General features: G+C 33.4%; 2 protein-coding genes across 6 annotated transcripts in view; one reads left to right on the forward strand and one right to left on the reverse strand.

The window, feature by feature from the left end:
• On the reverse strand, nucleotides 1-18,898 carry LOC143909532 (igLON family member 5-like). 5 transcript variants are annotated; one of them, XM_077427570.1, is made up of 12 exons: nucleotides 6,439-6,559; nucleotides 4,689-4,967; nucleotides 4,320-4,477; nucleotides 3,515-3,572; nucleotides 2,947-3,068; nucleotides 2,724-2,865; nucleotides 2,376-2,648; nucleotides 2,052-2,156; nucleotides 666-782; nucleotides 513-594; nucleotides 387-439; nucleotides 1-294 (listed from the first exon to the last, which is right to left on the reverse strand). In XM_077427570.1, the coding sequence occupies exons 2-12, from the start codon at nucleotides 4,873-4,875 to the stop codon at nucleotides 68-70; spliced, it is 1,524 nt and encodes a 507-aa protein (XP_077283696.1). In that variant the 5' UTR covers nucleotides 4,876-4,967; nucleotides 6,439-6,559; the 3' UTR covers nucleotides 1-67. The 5 variants fall into 5 exon arrangements, with proteins under 5 accessions (XP_077283696.1, XP_077283693.1, XP_077283694.1 ...); XM_077427567.1 differs by lacking the exon at nucleotides 6,439-6,559 and adding an exon at nucleotides 18,785-18,898 and having other exon boundaries at nucleotides 5-294; nucleotides 4,689-5,050; XM_077427568.1 differs by having other exon boundaries at nucleotides 5-294; nucleotides 4,689-5,003; nucleotides 6,439-6,563.
• Nucleotides 16,042-21,662, forward strand: part of Hmbs (porphobilinogen deaminase-like protein l(3)02640) — a 15,421-nt gene continuing 9,800 nt past the window's right edge. Inside the window, exon 1 of the mRNA XM_077427562.1 lies at nucleotides 16,042-16,327. Within this exon, the coding sequence (XP_077283688.1) occupies nucleotides 16,277-16,327 (51 nt within the window). The 5' untranslated portion in view covers nucleotides 16,042-16,276. The remainder of the gene's footprint in view (nucleotides 16,328-21,662) is intronic.

Below are 21,662 nucleotides of genomic sequence, written 5' to 3' on the forward strand. Positions count from 1 at the left end.
GAGTGAAATCCATCACCGATAAATATTTATTTCAGAGATGACATACATACATAATTACAAATAGATATTACATTAGCGTAAAGCAAATATTGCTTAATAATAATAAGGCAAAAAGTCCAGAAGAAATAAACACTTTTTCAGCATTACTTCTTGTTGATTGTGACGGCGATATATGGTCATGGATTTGCTCTGATGTTGCATACACGGAACTGAAATTCTTACTTGTATACTCTTCATTGTAAATATCTTCTAGAACGGGTCTGGTCTGTTCTGTCGACTTCAATTCATCCATCACTACATTAATAAAGCGAATGATTATTAAATTACAAATACAAAACAACAACTTTATAATTATAATAATAACGTATACACGTGTATGTACTTACCCACATTATCAGTTGCAAAATGTAAAATAGACGACGGCTTACTCCAACCGAACCTATTTGTTTTAAAATTTTAAATATAGATCTACATAAATAACATGCTAATTTATTCTTGGTAACCAAACATACCTATTCCGTGATGTTATTATAGCCTCGTACACTGTTGACGGAGTTAAGCCCCGTAGCACATAACTAGCCGTATGCATTGGACCTGAAATTAATCATTTACTATATATTCAACGACACATTTCACTTTCTTTTCTTCAAATCGAACAAACAAACCTTCACTGAATTCTCCCGGTATTGTCATCTTAGTCCAGGTGTCGTCATTGTCTTTAATGAAGACCCCGTCTCTTTGGGGCGGCTTCGGTTTATACGGCCTAAACCATAAATTGTATTCTACGAAAGAGCATGAGTCAAGTAAGAAATCAATTTGATAAGTTAATACTAGGGATCCCAAATATTCGTCGACTTCAACTATTCGAATATCGAATAGTAAATCAAGAGCTATTCGAATATTCGAATATATTCGAAAATTAAAAAAAAGGTAATTACATATGTATCAAGCATAAATTTCATCTTATCATAGTTGCCATTGAATTCCACCTCGTTTTTACAGCCAATAATAACAAAAAATCACGTTTTTGAGTTACCAGAGCGGAGACTAACCAATCTTTACTAAGTTTGACCCACTGAATTCGAATATGATATGAAACGAAAGCATTCAAATTGCAATTACCGCTCGAGTTAGTAAGTTTAGATAAAAAAAAAATATATATATATATATATATATATATATATATATATATATATTGAGATAGAAAACCATTCTTTATAAACGTGGTGAAATAAAAAAATTGCCAAAGAAATGCAAAATAGCACGGAAAAAATATATATTTTTGACTTTTAAAATTAGCTAGACAATTAATTAGAAGTATTTTAAAGCAATGAAATATAACAATTAATAGGAAAAATATCTGACTATTGATTCCAATACTCACTTTGAGCGTAACAATGCTAAATTTTGAGTTAAAGACCGCAAAAGCCAAAAAACTGTAAAAATCGCGCATTTTTTTAAATGCTCATATCTCGTAAATTATCACCCACCAACAAAAATCAATATCATATTCGAATTCAGTGGATCAAACTTAGTAAAGATTGGCTTGTCTCCACTCTGGTATTTTTTTTTTGTTGCTCAGTGTAATTTACCAATTTTTTATTTTCTTTATTCATTATGATTTCTTGTAAAAATGTATATTTCGCCGGTGACTTCTTAAATATTCGTATTATTTTTCTGATGTTTTCTAAAATTTTGTAGAGATTTTTATCGATCGAAAAGTGATTTTCTTCAAACATTTCCGTATTTAATGAATACAAATCTGTTTATTCACATGTAGACATTTCATCTTATTCATTATCTTCACTTTTATCACAATTATCCCCATTATATATTTAATTTTCTTCATAATCGTCAGCTTCTTCGTCATCACTCTTTTCATGTTGATTTTGTGTATTTAGTTAATAAAAAAATATATACACGAATAATATTCGAATAGTTGATGAAATATTCGAATAACGAATGGCTGAAAAATCAGACGAATAATTCGAATACTCGAATATTCGATTGGGATCCCTAGTTAATACTAATACTTTCAGAAAAAAGATTACCGATGATGGGAGAGTAGCTTTCAACTTCCCATATCAACGTGAATGTTGTTTGCGTAGGATGATTTTTTGATATGTCCGTTTTGAATATTGCGATGTTAGCAACACCTATAAATAAATTAAGTTGAACAATTTTGTTATTACTCAATATATATAATACAATTTTTAATTAAGGTTGAACCAATGTGAAATTTTTATAGCATATGCATAATTATCAACACTCGAATATTACGTGGGATGTTGCTTTAATTGTACAAGTATAATAAAAATAATTATAGTTGGCATATATATTTTATTGATATCATATAAATTTAAAAGTAAACTCACCGCTGAGTTGCATTCTGATTTCGGCCATGCCGATCCTATTTTCAGCTTTACAAGTGTAAAGTCCCAAATCTGCTGCTTGCACATGCTTGATCAACAGCAGATTAGAATCACCTTTCATATGCTTAACTATCCTGTTGTTTGAAATGACGGGTGATTGGTTGTGGAACCAGTGTATCGTTGCCGGAGGACTAGCCACTACATGACACTCCAATTGAGACCGTAAGGTTAAATCAGTGTGGACCCATGGTGTGATTGTTTCTACCTCAGGAGGATCTAACAAGGAATAGGTAAATTTGCAATACATGAACCAAAATGATGACCCAAAATCAAAATGTAAGTTAGACTTACGTAATATGATGACTTGGATGCTAGCTCTAGCCGGTTCACCGACTCCGTTTATCGCCATGCATTCATAATGTCCGGCCAAATGTCGACTGGATGCTTTGAACTTCAATCTTGGTCTGTGGGTTAAAAGTTCCAAAGGCTCCCCCTAGATTTTAACACGTCAGGATTAATCAATCAAGGACAATGAACTACTCGAATCAAATTTTTAATAATTGTATGTGTGTACCTTGTGCGACCAATTGATAATTGGTGTTGGAATGCCAGTACCTTTACAAGCTATGTCCACTTCATCGTCCAACTTTACTTCTATGATTCCAATTTCTGGAATAGTTATGACCGATGGAGGATCTATTGAAAAGTTTTAAGTTAAATCCAAATGCAATAGGCACATAAGAGTCATATGGGTTTGGTGTAAACGATCGACAAGCGACAGACAGACTGGACCACAGATTAACGACACGTGTACCTTATGCGTGCGCACTGCTCGCACTTACACTAAGCGAAATCTACCCGAAGTTCCGACATACTTACCTACCCTGTATACGTTCTGTGCTTCTGATACTTTAGTTTCGAATTTTGCCTTATTAAACTCGCCAGAAAGATCCAACTCAATTTTAATAATTGCATCTGTGCACATCGAAAGGTTGCTCGTCATCTGATGTGCAATATATCATTCGTGAAGTCGAGAATTGCGTTTAAAGCAGCCATCCAGTTAATCTGCGGTTCAGTCTGTCTGGCGCTTGTCGATCGTTTGCACCGCATCGGAGTAATATAATATTAAATAAATTTCATACATAAAACTTCTATGGCATGAACTTGTCTTAGAGGTGACCAAGGTTCGGCTCTTATGACCTGAAATGTAAACTTATTTTAATGCTATGTTAATAATATAAGGACGAATTGTGGGATCTTTTGGATGTAATGAAACTTTGACCCTAATCGTAGGCGATCCAATAAAACGATCATGTCAAATGAATGTCTTTCAGATGGGATCTTTGTAATTGCCGACTATATGCAATTAAATAATTACACTTTCAATTGGTTTTGCGCCATCCGATGCTTGTAAAGGGTTAAACGAGCAGGAGGCGTGTCGCAATTTATAAATACATATTGTACAAAAAAGAAATACTGAGAAAATTTGGTACACCGATTAATCAACAGCAAAAATTACATGAAAAAGGAAAATTAAGTAAGATGAGAAGGGTATATTTTTCAAATATTGTATTATATTTGAGAGATCGTCATCAATCTTTGAAAGGTCATTGTGCACAACTTTTATCCATATATTCTTATATGAGAGCAACTCATATTATTGTATCAATACATAATTGGGCTTTTAATTTATGATCACACTTGATAACCCATATTTATATACGATAAACGAGGCGATCTTTAATTAAACAATTAAAATGAAAATTGGATTAATAAAAGACGCACTCAAATATAACGTATGGCTATGATTAATTGAAAGCTTCTCAAACTGTCTACATGCAACATACACATACAATGGGTATGGAATCATTCATTCGTTTAATTAATTACCCTCAATTCTTTTAATTGGTCCTCGTTTTATCGGAATTCGTGTGAATTTCTCATTACCTCACAAATATATTTTCCCGTATCCCTCGGTTGCACTCTGGTGACTTCAAGGCTATAATTCAAATACATCCTGACTCTTTCAGGAGTAGTTACGTTGAGATCTGAATTGTCCACTATCACTTTGCCATCTTTCAGCCATCTAACGCGATAGTCGATTCCTGAAAATACAAAAGATAATTACCTCATCGGCGAACTTTGACATTGGGAAGACGCCAATTAAACTTGCACACAATAACTAACCTAAGTCAGCGAAAGAAACGACAATCAAAAAGATCATCAGCGACAATCAAGCATCATTAACCTGTTGAGTCACTCATCTATGTCTGACAGATGTCTAGATGTGATCTAATTTTTTAATATCATACAAACCTGCATTGTCCAAATGGCATGGCAGCAATACAGTATCGTTTTCAAACGACTTCACAGTAGTTGGGATACTTTTGAAGTCTCTGGTGTTCGTCTCCAACTCGCAAGAAACCAAATTTCCTGGTCCCTCAAGATCGCTGAGTAACATCAACAAAGATAGCACTGTCCAGATAACACTGAATTTATCCATTGTTTTGTTTTTGTGATACACTCAATTCATTTTTTCAGTCCAGGTCGATAATTTTTTTGTATTGGTGTAATTAATCAAACAGCTCTAAACCTCTCTAACATTTTTTATTGCACCACACTCATCAAATGCTGTTTTAAAACGTAATTACAGCGCCTTAGGTATATATTAAAGTGAGCTGAATGAAATCAAATTTATTAAGTTTTAACATACACGCCAAAGGGGAATGAAATAAATAGTATACGAGCGATGACTTCAATGAAAGAATAAATCAAACCGATATAAAAGGCATTCCCTGATACTCGTGACTTTTTCCTAATGCCGAGGATTACGTGTCTGGACCGGATATGTTCATGAAACCCACTATATATTGTTCGTTTTCAGGGTCGTGAAGCACGCTCTTACGACCTACCGCACTCGATGCGTGTCGCATAGATTCAAATCTTCACGCCAAGAATTAGCGCGGGAAAAATCCAATTTTCGAATTGGTGTCGGGGCAATAGCGCGACAAAAGGCCAATCAATTGGTCACACATCTAAACATTACCACAATGGCAATAAATTACAAAGTTAACAAACTCCATTGTAAACCACTTGAAAGCGGCCCATCTACTCGGATGTAAGGGGAGCCCTTACAAAATATTGTTAAATAAGGGACAAAGACCATACCTGGAATGAATGAATATGTTTTTTGTCAATCCACGGTTTAACGATAAATTAATTTTCAAATTTTTTAAGAATGAATAAGTAGTAATTTTACGATTAATTATTTTATTTATTTGTGACTAACTATGCTATTTATAATATTTAACTAACTTGAGCTGTTTTTAATATGTGAAAGCCATTGATATAATGACAAAATAAAGGCATCTATGTACATATTGAACTGATTTAACATTAATATATTACATATACTCAAAAGTTTAAGCCTTCGTGTTTTCATATTAGGTTCATTTTCATTAAACTTAAACTAGATTTAATATGCATACTTAAAACCTGACGTTGTCGTTCACTTAAACATCACAGTGTTTAAACATCACAACATAATAATAATAGCCAAGTTATCGTACATACACCTAAACATATCTGCTACTTGAAATTAATAATTGACCAAAAATAATATAGAAGATTTATTTTATAATCAGAACTCAATAAATTTACTTATGTATTATATTTATATACAAACAAACAAAAATAAATATTTTTACTAGTACATTTATTTGTACATATCATGTGTACAAATAATGTATATGATTAAATTTTTAAGCTTTTTTCATTTTGTAGTTGTTAAAAAAAATCTTGAGTTCGAATTTTCTTATGATCTCAAAACTTAATTTATTGATACTTCGTATACGTAGATAAAATAACTTAGCATCTATTATATTAAATATATGGCGATCTCAATCAGTATTTATTAATTTTCTTCTTTAGTTTGATCACACTTTACATAATTATTACTGTAGTTATAAACAATTTGGTGAAAAATTCATAGATTAAGAGCACATCACACCAAATTGTCGATGGTATATAAATTTTCAAATCATAAACAAAAGAAGTTAATTTTTACCACACTTGAATTTATACAACTTAAAATAAACAGATTGTTAAAAATTATCTTCAACGGTTACACTACGCGGTCGTAGAACGTCTACGAAGCAACCATAAGCGATTGCGTCTCTACACACACTGTCCATCGCTTCATTCTCTCTCTCTCTCCGTCTCATTCTCACTCTGTAATTCGTAGGAATCCGTTTAAATTTCAATTGGATCGTGCCTGGACATAAAGCATTACCCACGTCGTATTACAGTGCATATATATATTATATTATAATGCATCACGTGTTAATCCAAAGCTGTGAACCCATTGTGATTTCAGAAAGCCAACTGCGCAATAAAATCACCGATTGTCCTACATCGAAAACCTCCTCATTCACCATTCGGTTGGGTTTATTCAAAGCTTGAGGTGTAAATCGGACCAACAATGTCCGACTCTCTTGCATAAGTCTGAAATCATGGTAGTTTCGAGCTAAGTTGAACCAAACCACTGTAATTGACCTGGTTAATAGTAATATTAATTAGATTTTAAATAATTTCCTGTGCTTCTCTTTTCTTTAATTAAAAAAATATAAAGTTTGCTATTATTTCCCATGCACAGGGCCGCGCCTAGAAGTTCGACTGCCTGTGTGCAAAATTAAATCAGCTTTTATCAGAATTTGTATAAATCATATTAATTCGCGGTATAATGTTGAAAATTTAATCAGAAAAACAGACAAACGTTTAGTTCCAAACAGGACCGGACGACAAGAGAGACTGAACATTTTCAAGTTCATTCATGAAAAAATAGTGTTTTTACCCCCAGTCCCACATCTAGGACATTGTTCTTTCGATAATCAACCAATATTCAACATCCTTGAAGAATTACAACTGGCAGTTGCAAAGATAATAGAACATAAAAGACCTAGCTCTACGCGGACCGAAGCTAAAGCTGCTACCCGTTAATTCCTTGAATTATAGTTCGGGTGTGTTACAAGTTGTAACTTGCAACAGAGTATACAACAAGACAACCTAAATGCATTTTATAAAAATACGATGTCTTTTTCGTAGTTTTTAAAGAATATATATTTTTCGACTCATATTTCTTTCGGCCGCCTGTGTGCAACGCACACATTTGTACATATGGTAGGCGCGGCCCTGTCCATGCTGACGATATAAATTTATTATTACTACATACATATATCTTATATATATATATATATATATATATATATATATATATATATATATATATATATATATATATATATATATAAATGAATGTCTGTGTGTGTGTCTCGAATAGGCTCCTAATCCACTGAAACGATTACGATGGAACTTTACTTACTTTGGAAGATTACTTTGAAAAAAAAACGGGAATGGATGTCATTGCAACACTATAATTTCAAATTTTTTCGCGTCGCGACCAACGTGTTAGCTGTTTGCATTTTTCCGACAAATAGGAACGGGAACGAGACTAAGAACGGGAACGGGAACGGGAATTGCATGCGTTATTGTTGCATTGCAACGCATGCCGGGTTCAGCTAGTAGAAGATAAATTAATTTTAAAGACGTCGAGTGAATTATTATGAAGTTATTGTAGCTCATCTTTAGCCATGTGTATATACATATATGTATATATGTACCTATGTCATGTCACCTTTTATCAATCAGGATATCCTGAATTGGCTCTGTTTGCACCGCTCAATAGGAAAAACGCCGAAGTCAACAATTCTCGACGACATACCTAATGATGATCGTGTCGTCCAAGATGACCATTTTCCGGACACAAGATAAAAACACTTTAATTAAAGGAACCAAGGAGTGATTAAAACAAAACAGGAAATCTTAGTTGAGGACTAATTAATCCAAAAGCTCGTGTCATCGCCTTGGGTGGACAGTTTTATGACAGATCGAAAGTAAACGAATCTTGTAATGAAAATTTTACAGTTTGAAAATCAACGAGCGTGGGTGGACTTCGTTAATCGTTATTGCTATCGAAAAAAATAACGAGGTGTGTTTAACGACTTTACATCTTAATAAACACACAGGTGTAAATATACGGTAAAGTTTACTATGTGATTCCTACGGCACGCATGTGGGAAAAGCGTTCTGATGAGGCATCCTAAACAAGCGGCTTTCGGGCTTCGATTTAATGAAACGATTAGAGACGGCTTTCGCTTGTAACCTTTTAACTGACGAGCAACATTACCGGGGGTGAAAAGGTTAGCGATAGATAGGCAATGGTAATACAGTTGTTGAATATGTGAGTCAGGTCGATAGACTGTGATCAGGTCACGAAGGGTATACACCTCGGTCATGGCGCTTCTAATCCAATAAAATGTACCTATAGTACATGAACCGTTAAAATATCGATAACATTACAGCAGTGGTAACGCGTGAAATCTTCTAGGTGTAAAAAGTTGCAATATTGATTAGAACTTTTTAAATATCGATCATGTAAAAAAAGTCAGTACGATCGACCTAATATTACAATTGTGTATTTTGAAAATAATAATAATTTCTATATTTTAAATTAAAAAATAAAAATAATTAATTCTATAAGATTTAAAGCGCTTCAGAGAAGAAAATATAAAATTATTTTGAAGGAAGATGAGACACATCAAAAAGATTTTGTTGATTCACATTACATCACACACAAGTAAGGTGGTTGAGCAAAGGATGTGTTTTTGTTAGGTTATTACCTGAAATGAGAACATTTTAATTGAGAGAAAAGATAATAGTGCGACCTATCTTCAAAACAAGAAATGGCTTTTAAAGCGAGCAATTTTGGATCAATTTAACAAAAAGTTTACCCACTTTAAATTGGCAGTTTTTTATGATCATCATCATCGTCATCTACAGCCATTCACCCTCCATCGATGGATGAAGGCTTTTCCAATGCGCTTCCACTCGTCTCTGTTTTGTGCAACTTTCACCCATCTAGTTTTGTGTACCCATCTTCCCTGCATTCTTCCTTTTTACTAACCTCTTCTTAGTTCACAAACGATTTGGCCGTGTGACAAAGTTTGGGTTCTTATCCAATCGTTTTCAAACTTTGCCATTTTGCTCAGTTTGGTCATCAATATAAGTGGAAATGACGTTGGCCATTACGATGGTGAAAAAATATCGTATTAGATACGTTTGAAAATACTTTCTCTTATTTCTCCCTGACGTTTATCGAGCGTTTTTTTTAGCCTCTTATTACTTTTCGCCGTCATCTGGCCATGTCGGATTTTAATAGTTTAAACGCCTATAAGTTTTTCTTTTTCAACTCTATATTTTTATACCATTTTGTATTCTCTCAGGTACCATTCTAGCACACAAAAAAAGTCGATCGCCATGAAAATTTAGATAAAAAGTAGCACCCAAGCTCAAAAAGGTTGGGTACCCTTGATTTAAACACATCACAATTATTGTCTTAAAATTGTATAGATTTATTTTATTATTCCATTTTAAGTGTCTGGTTACAAATTGAATTCGAGTGCATGTAATGCTTTTTCAAAATTTTACAAAATGGAAGATTCACAAGTCCAAACCAAATAAATCAAATGATACACAAACACTATGCCCTTATTAAAACTCAAAATATTATGAACTATGAAATTAGGTATTCTATTTTTACAAAAAGTATTTTATAGAGCGATCCATGGGTAGTTTTGGTTAGTATCAAATATTACTGGCTTTCGCTTATTTCCATAGCAAAAAAATTCCCAATACTTCGTTTTTAGCAGCACCTGCAAAATGAATTTTAGTTTTAAAAAATAATCACCAATAAATGAATCAGAAGAGCGATTTGCAATACTTTTCATAGTAGTATTCATTTTTTGTTTCAAATTGTAAAATATCGTTGTATTTAAATCTTCTTTAATATATAACTAGTGTTTTTACCCGGCTTCGCTCTGTATTTGTAATATAAACCGCTTAAACATGACTAATAGTAAATATTTTATTAAATCTATTTGAATAGTTTTATTTTATATAAATTTATTTGAATACTCATTTGTTTTTTTTTATTAAATTGACTGTCACGAACAAACAAACATATATACTAAGTCTCTTTCGAAATTATATGTATACCAGAATCCGGTGACCCCGATCCCGGGACTTCGAATCCTTTGAATCGAAAAAAATCGAATCGACGCTTATGAACCAAAAACAAAAATAAATCGAATGTGTTGTCTACGAACCAACCAACCAAGGTTACATATATATATATATTGTTTTATGTCTCTTTCGAAATTATATATTAGATTTCGAAAGAGACTTTGTATGTATGTTTTTTGATTTTTAAATGCTTTTTATTATTACGAAATTATGTTCACAATACATCTTATATCTATTTTAATAGCTACTGATCTACTGATCATTTTCTATTTTACAATTTAATTTAATTTGGTTAGTTATCATAGTATTATATTATTATAATGTTAATCTACAGCATAATAGGAAAAAGAGCTCAAAAACCTATTTACAATCCTTATAAATGCTCATAATACATCTAATACATAATATTAATTAAAGTCTCTCTAAATCCGATGACCTAAAGCAGATTGTGTTTAGGTAATCTGTTTTTATACCTGAAGGGTATAGACATTTTGTTGTAGTCACCGAGACTCTGTTTGTTTGGGTCGTAGATTCCATGGCGTTCAATGTAATAAAAAAAAAATGAATATTCAAATAATTTTAAATAAAATAAAACTATTCAAATAAATTTAATAAAATGTGTACTATTAGATTGGCCATGTTTAAGCGGTTTATATTACAAATACCGAGCGAAGCCGGGTAAAACCACTAGTTTACTATACTGTACATACATATGACATTATAAATTGTACAACATGTGTATGTATGTAAAGGGCTACTCGATTTTTTCCGGTCACGGGAGATCGGTCAGTGTACACAGGGCCCCCTATCACACACTGTAACCCATATTTATTTAATTTATAAGGATTCATACTCTAATTACGGCTCAAACGAGACAAATGTGATACCACCCCCATGCAATAGAGCTCGTCGACGTATTTAATAAAAATAGAAATAACAAATTCATTCGCTCGCAGACCAAACATTTTTAACGGATATAATATATCGGGAATGATAGTAGCTAATCTTAAATTATTGTATCCCATAAAATATATAACGACCTTTTCAAGAGGGTGTACCACAAAAAATTAGACAGATGTCTATTGGGTGATATAAAATGTATAATAACCATGTATGTACTTTAACGATGTAGATATTAAAAATATGTTAATGAAGAGTGTTTATATTAATGCGATTGTCAATTTTGATGATAGTCATTTATTATGTGTTTCTGATTTGTATATTGCATATACATACGTTTACCTGCACGTACCTACCATTAATATTTTGACTATTTGAAATATTGAATTTTATTGGTTCATACCAAATATTATTGATCATATTGTTTCGAATTATTATTAATTTGAATTAAAATTTATAATAGCAGTTACATATGGTAAATGGATTATTTCGCACATTGCGATCGCGCAAACGACAATCTTTGCCACGAAAATCGCGAATACGGATTATCTGGCACTCGAATACTCGTCAGTATAATATTTCACGTGGGTAAATCTCGATGGATGGAATTGTCGGGTGCCAGATGTTCTGTGATCGAAATTTTAGTGTTGTGCGGAATAATCACCGAACCATTACATTTTTTTTTTTTTTTTTTAATCTTTAATATTTATACCAGGAAGGCCTAACAGGTAACCCCAATGTGCCTTCCTGGCCAGAAACATTGTACACTTGATACAAATATTACTAATATTATAAAAAGTACATAAATACATATCAATTAATATTCACAGAGACATCTGTAGCCAAATTTGCAGCATTTTAAACAATTCAGCGAAATTCAGTAAATACATATCAATTAACATCCACAGCGACATTTATGGTCAAATTTGGTTTGCATTATTTTATACAATTCAGCGAAATTCGAGATTACTGAAAACTCAAGATTTTGCGAAAAAATAGGTTTTCTCGCAAAATCACGTTTTCTTCCCATTGTTGAAACCGTTCATGAAAATCAGATAAATTGGCAAACGATCGACGTGGAGTCACAAATCCAAGGTCTGGCCAGCAGAAACCAGTGTGATTTGAACCCGTGACCATTCTGTTCAAAGCATTATATGATAATTGATAAATCTATTTTACATACATTATAAACTTTTAGAGAGCAAAAAAAAAAGGTTAACAATAGAAATTGACAATAGGAACCCATTTATTTCGAGCCAGCACCGTGATGCGCCGGCTTATACCGGATATAAGAGTTCTGTCAAACCGAAATCAGTGTCAACTTAAAGTTCGGAATCGAATTAACAGTAAACGAATGCATTATTTGATTCTTTGCAATCTCCTTACAACCTAGCCGAGAAACGCGTGCGTTGAAGACCGCGGGGCGAGATAAATTATTTTTAAATGGCCGCGAGCGGGCGGCGAGCTTTATTTCATATCGGGGCGCATAAGTGCTTTTTAACGACTTCTTAATTAAATAGATTTTCTATGAAGCCGGTGCCTCGAGTGGACCTGACGACGGTGGAGATTCTTCATCAGTTGAAGATTATTGACGGCTAATTTGAAACGCGACAAAAAAAGTCGTTAGACCACCTGATTCAACACTACGAGAAATCGTATTTGTACGATGATTCGAAAATAATTTCGTCGCTTTTTTTTCTAATAATTAGCAAATAATAAACAAAACATTACAAAAGATGACTTTGATTCAAAAACAATCTTCATTTTTTTTCATCATAAAATAAAATAGATAATTTAAAATACTATCAATAAATGCGGTCTCCCTCACGGGCCCGAATGTGAAACGCCCGAAAACGTAAATATCGGAAGGCAAAGATCGAAAATCGAAAGATCAAAAAAAAAGGGTGCATGGTAAACGGTACATACTCACTTAATTTGCGCGAGCAGGATACAACAGGAACAAGAGGAACATGCTTTTCCTCCCGTATTCTGCGCGCGCACATTAATACGGTTCAGTTCCGGTTTTCATTTCTCTTGTATATAAATATTAGCAAGTTAATGTAAATACACCCACACCGTCTATACCTCTCTTTAGACGGCTTTTCGTTATAACTTATTGTGATCATATATGTATGTACATATATATTATGTACATCATTAAAATGTCAAAGTAGAATATTTCCTAGCATGTGCAGCTTGCTACTGGTGCACTGCGGAATAGAAGGTGAATTCTGATATAGTTAAAATGTAGACAAAATACATTTTTTTTATTTATACTTAACTGACTTTTTCTAGGCTTACCAAATTTTCATCGGGCCATGCTTTTAGGAACAACGGTGCGACAACAGTTTATAATTAGTCTAGTACAGTGGTTCTTAACCTTGTTGGAGGTACTGAATCCCACCAGTTTCATATGCGCATTCACCGAACCCTTCTTAATTGGAAACATAAAATTTGATTTTTTTCAAATTCAAAACATAGGTATATATTTTACTGGTGCACAAAATGAACCGTGCATCAACATCACTGTGTTCAAAGAACAAAACCATTAAAACATGATTTTCACACAAAAACAAAAACATAATAATGAATATTTACTGCAAATCAGTGTGACTTCTGCTGTTGCCTTTCAGAGATCAGTTCAGAAATGCGCGGCTTTACCTTGGCAAGTGCCACTCTTATGTTATTTTCGCAACAAAGTCTGTTCCTGTTCTTCATTTTTATGTCCAGCATCCTCGAAAAGGATTGCTCGCAAAGATATGTTGTAACAAACGGTATGAAAATCTCCAGAGCTTTCTTAGCAATACCAGGGTACGTTACCACTTGTTGACACCAAAACGTTGAGAGCGTTGTTGTTCTGAAGAATTGCTGTTGAACCTGACTCTGCTGAATTTCCGCCGAACCCCTGAGATTGACTCACCGAACCCAGGTTAAGAACCACTGGTCTAGTAGTTTGTTTTATTTATTTATTTTACAAAAATCAATTAATCAGAGTGTGCTAAAAAGATTAAGAAGTACAATAGTTAAAAATATTAGTTAAAAAACAAATTACATATACAAATATACAAATTAAATGAGGAAAGGATAACTAAATAAAACATGAAATCATAATAAAATCATAATTAAAAACACTAACTCAACCATTCTAAATTCCAAAACTTAGGAATTGGTGCAGAGAATGAAGAGAGACATGACAAATGCATGGCACCATCCAGTGAATTTAAAAAACGGAGGCCGCGAGGAATGGGAGAATAACTGAATGCCACAGTTCTAGCCAAAGGAGTGTGAAAAAGGGGACGATGGCGGGTCCATATCACACTCTCTGGAGCATGAAGGCCCAACTCAGCCAGGATAGACGGACAGGAGATACAGCCTCTAAATATGGAGAACAAGAACTTGATGAGGGCAACACTCCTGTGGTCGAGAGAAGTGTAGCCGACCATACCCATGACGAATTTTGAAGGAAATAAGTATGGGTAAATCCCATATTGCTCCTTATAAATCAGTCTGAGAAATCGTCTTTGGACAAGTTCAAGCTTCACAGATAGTTTTATTCTAGAATTTAATTTTTACAGCTATGGACGTATTTACTCTTGCTTTTCCGTTCACAGGTGTTTGAATCGCGCACTTTTGATAGGCAATTTATAATGTGTTTAAACTTTGTAAGTGTGTAAAGACTTTGTAAGGTTTAGGTGGAAGCATCGAAAACAAATCAGTCTCTATGACGATGATATCGATATTGTTGAATATTATTTTTTTTCGATTCAAATGAATTTAATAAAAAAACAAATAAATGCTTACTATTAGATTATCCATGTTTAAGCTGTTTATAAAATATCGAGCGAAGTCGGGTAAAACCACTAGTACATATATATATTAATTTCACCGAACCGAAAAAAATATCGGTTCGGTTTCGGTATTCGGTTTTTGGTTCAGTTCCGGATCGTGTCCTTGCGATCAATATGCATATGCAGTTCATTTATTTTTTACCGCTTCAATTAGTGACATCTATATATTATTTAGATTAACTATTTAGTTAAGACAAAATACAACATTTGAAAATAAGTTCAAAACTAATAAAAACATTGTAATGAATTGATGCAAACGTGTAAACTACTGATAAATTTAATAGAATTTACCCGTTTTGTATATAAAAGTAAATACATAGTATGTCTATTAACAATATTCTTGTTAGATTCCAACACAAATTCGAAACGTTTTCGATTTTGAAAACGTTTTTAAATACAAAATTACTTCATAAAGACTGAAACGACGTTCGCTAATTTTTATTATTGAACGCCTTGTGAATTTGCAACGATTTTCATTGAGAGATCCGTCTTCGACATTACATCACCGAACTTTCGCTCACGCTCGTTCAAAAACGTTGCCAGCACACAAAAAAAAATCCCACGGGGATTATGAAAGTGAATATAGCTTGCAAAACACACGATTCGCTCAATTCGTGTGACTCGAACGAGAGATATATTCAATTAGCGTACACATCCACGTGATGGGATCCGCAAATATTGAATTCCACGAAGAAAATTTGAAAAGGTGCAAATTTTGACAGATTGGGAAAACCGTGAGGTGGGGAAAAGTGGTCAGCTGATACGCACGATATTTGACCGTCAGTAGAGAAGAGAATGGCGTGAGAGGTGGTCGCTCGCGAGAATCACCAGCTCGTCGCGAAGAACCCCAGCAGTGCGTCACAGTGTTGGCGACTGCGGTCTCACGACTATACCCTCGACCTTCACCGTCTATCCTCACATATCCTCGCATCCACGTACTCCACTCTCACATAACCTCTAAATTGCGCAACCGCAGCTGGACTTTCGTACAAGCCAGTCAACTTGTTGGCGCTCGAAATGAACGATCAGGAGAGCAACGTGGTCAGGGTCGGCTCCAGGAAAAGCGAGGTGAGCCTTTGGATCTGATGTTCTGTCATTGATTCATTATGCAACTGTTGCACTGCATGCATACACTATCCATACCGGATGCAGTCATTGCTCTTAACTTTCCATTAGAGGTTCGCGTCAATTTACTTGCAGCCGTTCATTTTCACTGCATATAATGAGAAACGTCAAACGCAACCTAACCTATCCGATATTTTAAATGTCTAATGTGATTTTTTTTATTATAAAAATCAATTAATATTAATAAACCTAATGTTTATTCAAAATCGGGTAAAAAAATACAGTGCTCTGGTAATAATACCATTCTCCATACACTACCCGATCCTTAGTTTCTAAACTAAATATGTAGTTACATTGACATATTTTATTTTATTTAAAAAAAATCAATACTACACAGACTTGACAGTAGGGATCCCAAATATTCGTCGACTTCAACTATTCGAATATCGAATAGTAAATCAAAAGCTATTCGAATTTTCGAATATATTCGAAAATTAAAAAAAAAAGGCTATTACATATGTGTCAAGCATAAATTTGAATGGATCGTCTTATCATAGTTGCCATTGAATTCCACCTCGTTTTTACAGCCAATAATAATTCATTATGATTTCTTGTAAAAATGTATATTTCGCCGGTGACTTCTTAAATATTCGTATTATTTTTCTAATGTTTTCTAAAATTTCGTAGAGATCGAAAAGTGATTTTCTTCAAACATTTCCGTATTTAATGAATAAAAATTCGTTTCTTCACATGTAGACATTTCATCTTCTTCATTATCTTCATTTTTATCACAATTATCCCCATTATATATATTTCATTTTCTTCATAATCGTCAGCTTCTTCGTCATCACTCTTTTCATGTTGATTTTGTGTATTTAATTTATAAAAAATATATATACACGAATAATATCCGAATAGTTGATGAAATATTCGAATAACGAATGGCTGAAAAATCAGACGAATAATTCGAATACTCGAATATTCGATTGGGATATTCGAAAGCGTTACTGGTAATGTATTTATTTATAATTTTAGACCATTGTGGCATTATACGAAGAACCTAATGCGCCACAATAGCCTACATTTGAAAAAGAGAAGAAAAAAAAATAAAATAAAAAGAAAAAAACATGATACAAAAAAGCAAAAGAAAAATTAACATAAGGTGAAAAAAATCAAATAAAAGAATAAATAAAATACAAATATAAGTATACATAAAACAAGAATAATAAAAGTAAAAAGCAAGAAATATCGGTTCGGTGATCATTGGTCACAAAGCGCTCCCCCAAAAGTCACTAAAATCTGTATAACGGAACATCTGGCAGCCAAAAAGTCCATCATACTAACGAAAACTCGAGTGCCAAATATTCCGCATTCGTGGTTTTCATAGCAAAAGTTGTCTTTGTGACCATCGCAATGTGACTAATAATCAAATTACCGAAATATGTATAGTAAAAAATAATGATAATTATATCGTGCTATGTAGGATATGTTTGACCAACTCAACATAACTGGCATTGAAGAGATCTACCGAATGTGTCAGTAAGTTGACGAGTTGAACAGCTCTGGAGAGGGAGGAGTTCATGAGCACGTTTGTTCTAGCCCTAATTGGCAACAAGATATCATGCTTTCGTAAAACAAAAATTTTAGTTTCTCCAGGATAGCGGGATTATGAATGCATAAGAGACAATTTTTTAGACAAAACCGGATGGATTATATAAAAAGACATTTTTTTTAGATTTTGAGATACATCGGTTTTTTTCAATACAAAACAATTGTATAGCAATTACAAACTTGCTGTTGATATATCCTATTCAAAAATGAATTTAGAAATTTAGACCATATTTTAAAACATTGTCGCTGGCATATAACATATGTATGTATTATAGAACGTATTTCTGGTGCTTAAAATTCCATTTCAAAACCACCCATTGATGTTTCAACGAGGGAAACACTAGTTTTAAATAGAAATTGAAAATGAATCACATAAGAATGGATATGCATTTTAATGAAATTAATTAAACTGAAAAGAATTGGATGCCGGTAAGAGAAAAGTAGTACATTTTATGTACATAATTATTTTTTTCAGTGGAATTCCTATTGTTTAAATGATTGAATTTGCATATACTTTCAGTACTACATGTTTTCATTTTTCCGTCTTCATTATCATTTAAAGTTATATCTATGTAACTATTGTACAGATTTCTGTGAATAACTTAATCTTGCAGGTAAATTTTATAATCTACAATAAATGAACAAACTCTAAGTACAATATGCATATGCTTTATAAAATTTGACAGTGTAATTTCTTTTCAAACATAAAAAAATCGCTTCGTTGATAAAGAAACTCGGCATTTTAATTTTATAAGCAAATGTTAGGCACGTTTTAAACGTAAACAATTTTCAACACGTCGACTTTTTTTTATAATATTTTGCTTTAATGCAATACAACACAGTATTTGCCCAATCAGTTTAACAATTCGTTGACGATTATAAACGCCATTAATATAAACAATTCAATTTTATGTACGCCGACTACCGAACTTGTGATTAATGGATCATTCGATTTGCTCACCTGGTAATAAAAATTATTAATGGGCAACGCTTCAACAGCTAAATTCATACATCACCACGTGATACAAAAAATAATTAAGTTTATTCAATTATACCAGTGTTGTGCCCGTTGATATTTCAACTGGTGGTTTTTGGCCCGATGAAAATTTCAGGCTCTATTATAAGTAAAAACTACCTACCTACCTAGATACATATAAATAATAGAAAAATGAATGAATTAATTAAAATATTTTTCAATAGATGGCGCTTAATGCTCGTGAGACTATTTTCCTAGAGGAAATATTGATAGCAAACAGTATATATACAGGTTTTTTTCTTGATTCGTTATTATATTCGTACATTTTGTTGGCAGTGTTTTAACTGTGACGTACATATGTCGAATCGAAACTATTATACTACGGCGAGCGTTATCACAGACACACAAAATAGCGCTATTATATATACATATGTATATGACTAGTGTTGTACCCGATGAAATATCATCGAATGGGTTTTGGCATTTTAAGTTATTAAATTTATTTTATTTTATTTTATTTTATTTTACATATATACCAGGAAGGCCTTACAGGTAAATCCCAATGCGCCTTCCTGGCCAATTACAAATACAAATGCAGCATTTTTTTATTATAAGTCGTTGAATTGCGAGACACTGAAAAAACTCGCAAATTAACGAGACATCTATGAATTGTACATAAATTTTTATTGTACATCCATCAAATTTCAAATAGTGGTGACATAGTAGGTAGGAAGGATTTTTAGCCAATTTTTTTTTTCCGGGAACCGTTTCAACAATGAAATCAGAGAAAATTGGCAAACTCTGATAGGAAACGATCAACCTGGAGTCACAAATCCAGGTCTGACCAACAGCATACTCTGAAAAATTCATTTTCATTCAGGGATAGAACCCGGCACCTTCTTGACGGTAAGCAGAAGCTTAACGTCCGAGCTATGCTGCTGGCTTAAAAAATTAAATTAAAAGAAATGTGTCGGTTCTGTGTTCGATCGGCACGCGGTTGAATTTTTTCCAATACCTTTTAAATGGTATTGGAAAATACTTACATATAAAAATATAAAACACCAATAGAAAAATTAATTAACTAAATAAATTTTCAATAGATGGCAGTAATTTCTCAGAGACTTAGCGCTGTCTATTTGTTTGGAGCTAATTTAACATTGGTAGCAAACAGTATATATAAGTTTTTTTCTTTTGTTATTATTATATCCGTACGTTTTGTTAGCATTGTTTTAGCTGTGACGTACATACATATGTATATATGTTGAATCGAAACGACAATTATACTACGGCGAGCGTTATCTCAGACAGACAGACAGATAGACACACAGAATAGCGATATTATATATACATATATGATGACTAGCTGAACCCGGTATGCGTTGCAATGCCACAATAACGCATGCAATTCCCATTCCCGAGTTAACGTCGTGGTAATCTGACTTATCCAGCGTTTTGGCTCATGCTTAAGTAAATGTTTCAGTTTCAAATTAATACTTAATGATCAAATTAAGTTACAGTAATGACAGTTTGTGGGAATTATTCAATTGTTTGTTCATTTTACCCTAACAACGCAGGTGACGACGCGAACACAATTGAAATTATTGCGTTGCAATGCCACTCATTCCCGTTTTCTTTTTACATAAACCATCGCGAGCATACACACAATGGCTACGTCCACACTATCGATATCTACACCCGATATTTGCGAATTTTTCCATAATCAGTTCCTAAATAGCAACCACGGTTGCAATATGGCAAATTGGAGAATATCGGGTGTAGATATCGGTAGTCTGGACGTAGCCATTAACTTATGTATGTTTCATCGCAATCGGTTGAATGGTATAGGAACGCATACGTGACAGCAGACAAACATTGATTTCTATATACATATATAGATGATTTATCAACCTAATTTTAATGGAAGTTTTCATACTAAAGATCACTGTAGTTAGTCTGTAAGTGAAAATAAAATGCAAACTGCTACAAACTTCTACCCATCGGCAACGTTATATACTATTATAAAAGTTACAGCATAATCAGCTTATTAACGGATAATGTCTTCACATCCGTATTACTTAGTTCAAAGCCCCTCTTGAATTACCAACACATTTTTTTAATCTCTACAATATATGTATGTATATATTTCACTGCAACTGAATTCGAACAGTCTAGTTACAATTTTAAATTTTCAATAATAGTACACACCTTTGAACTTTACTCGTGTTGATTCACATAGCGTACAACTTGCATATAAAGTGGCTCACCTTGCCCTTGTCATTTGACGGCGCGTCCTACAAATCACGCTATCAATTTCTAATCACTTTATAATTCTATATCTGATGTACACAGTTTAAAAAACAATGACGTGTTTCATTCTGCAACACAGTGGAAACTTCACGTTTCCGCTTAGACGTGATTGGATTAATCGGCGGGCGTGCAAAATCAGCCGATTGTTTAAAATGACGTTGCTGCAGCAACCGTGTCCACGCTGATCATTATACTCTCCCTGTTCTGAGTTCCTGTTTATTTTTTTATTATTTGCTAATGATCGAGTTACGTTGGAAGTCTGTCTGGTTAACCCATTCGCGTCCTTTCCCCTGTCCGTTTCACTTTCACAGGCCGGCACTTGAATGGCGCAATTGAGTTCATTTTGCAATACCCCCCCGTGTCGAGCCTGAAGCGAAACCTTGATCTCCTTTGCACCGACGGATGCTGTATTTCACATCGTGCAAGCGCTTATGTGTTTTTGAG

Source organism: Arctopsyche grandis, chromosome 3 (assembly GCF_051622035.1).
Source record: "Arctopsyche grandis isolate Sample6627 chromosome 3, ASM5162203v2, whole genome shotgun sequence".
NCBI classification, from domain to species: Eukaryota; Metazoa; Arthropoda; class Insecta; order Trichoptera; family Hydropsychidae; genus Arctopsyche; species Arctopsyche grandis.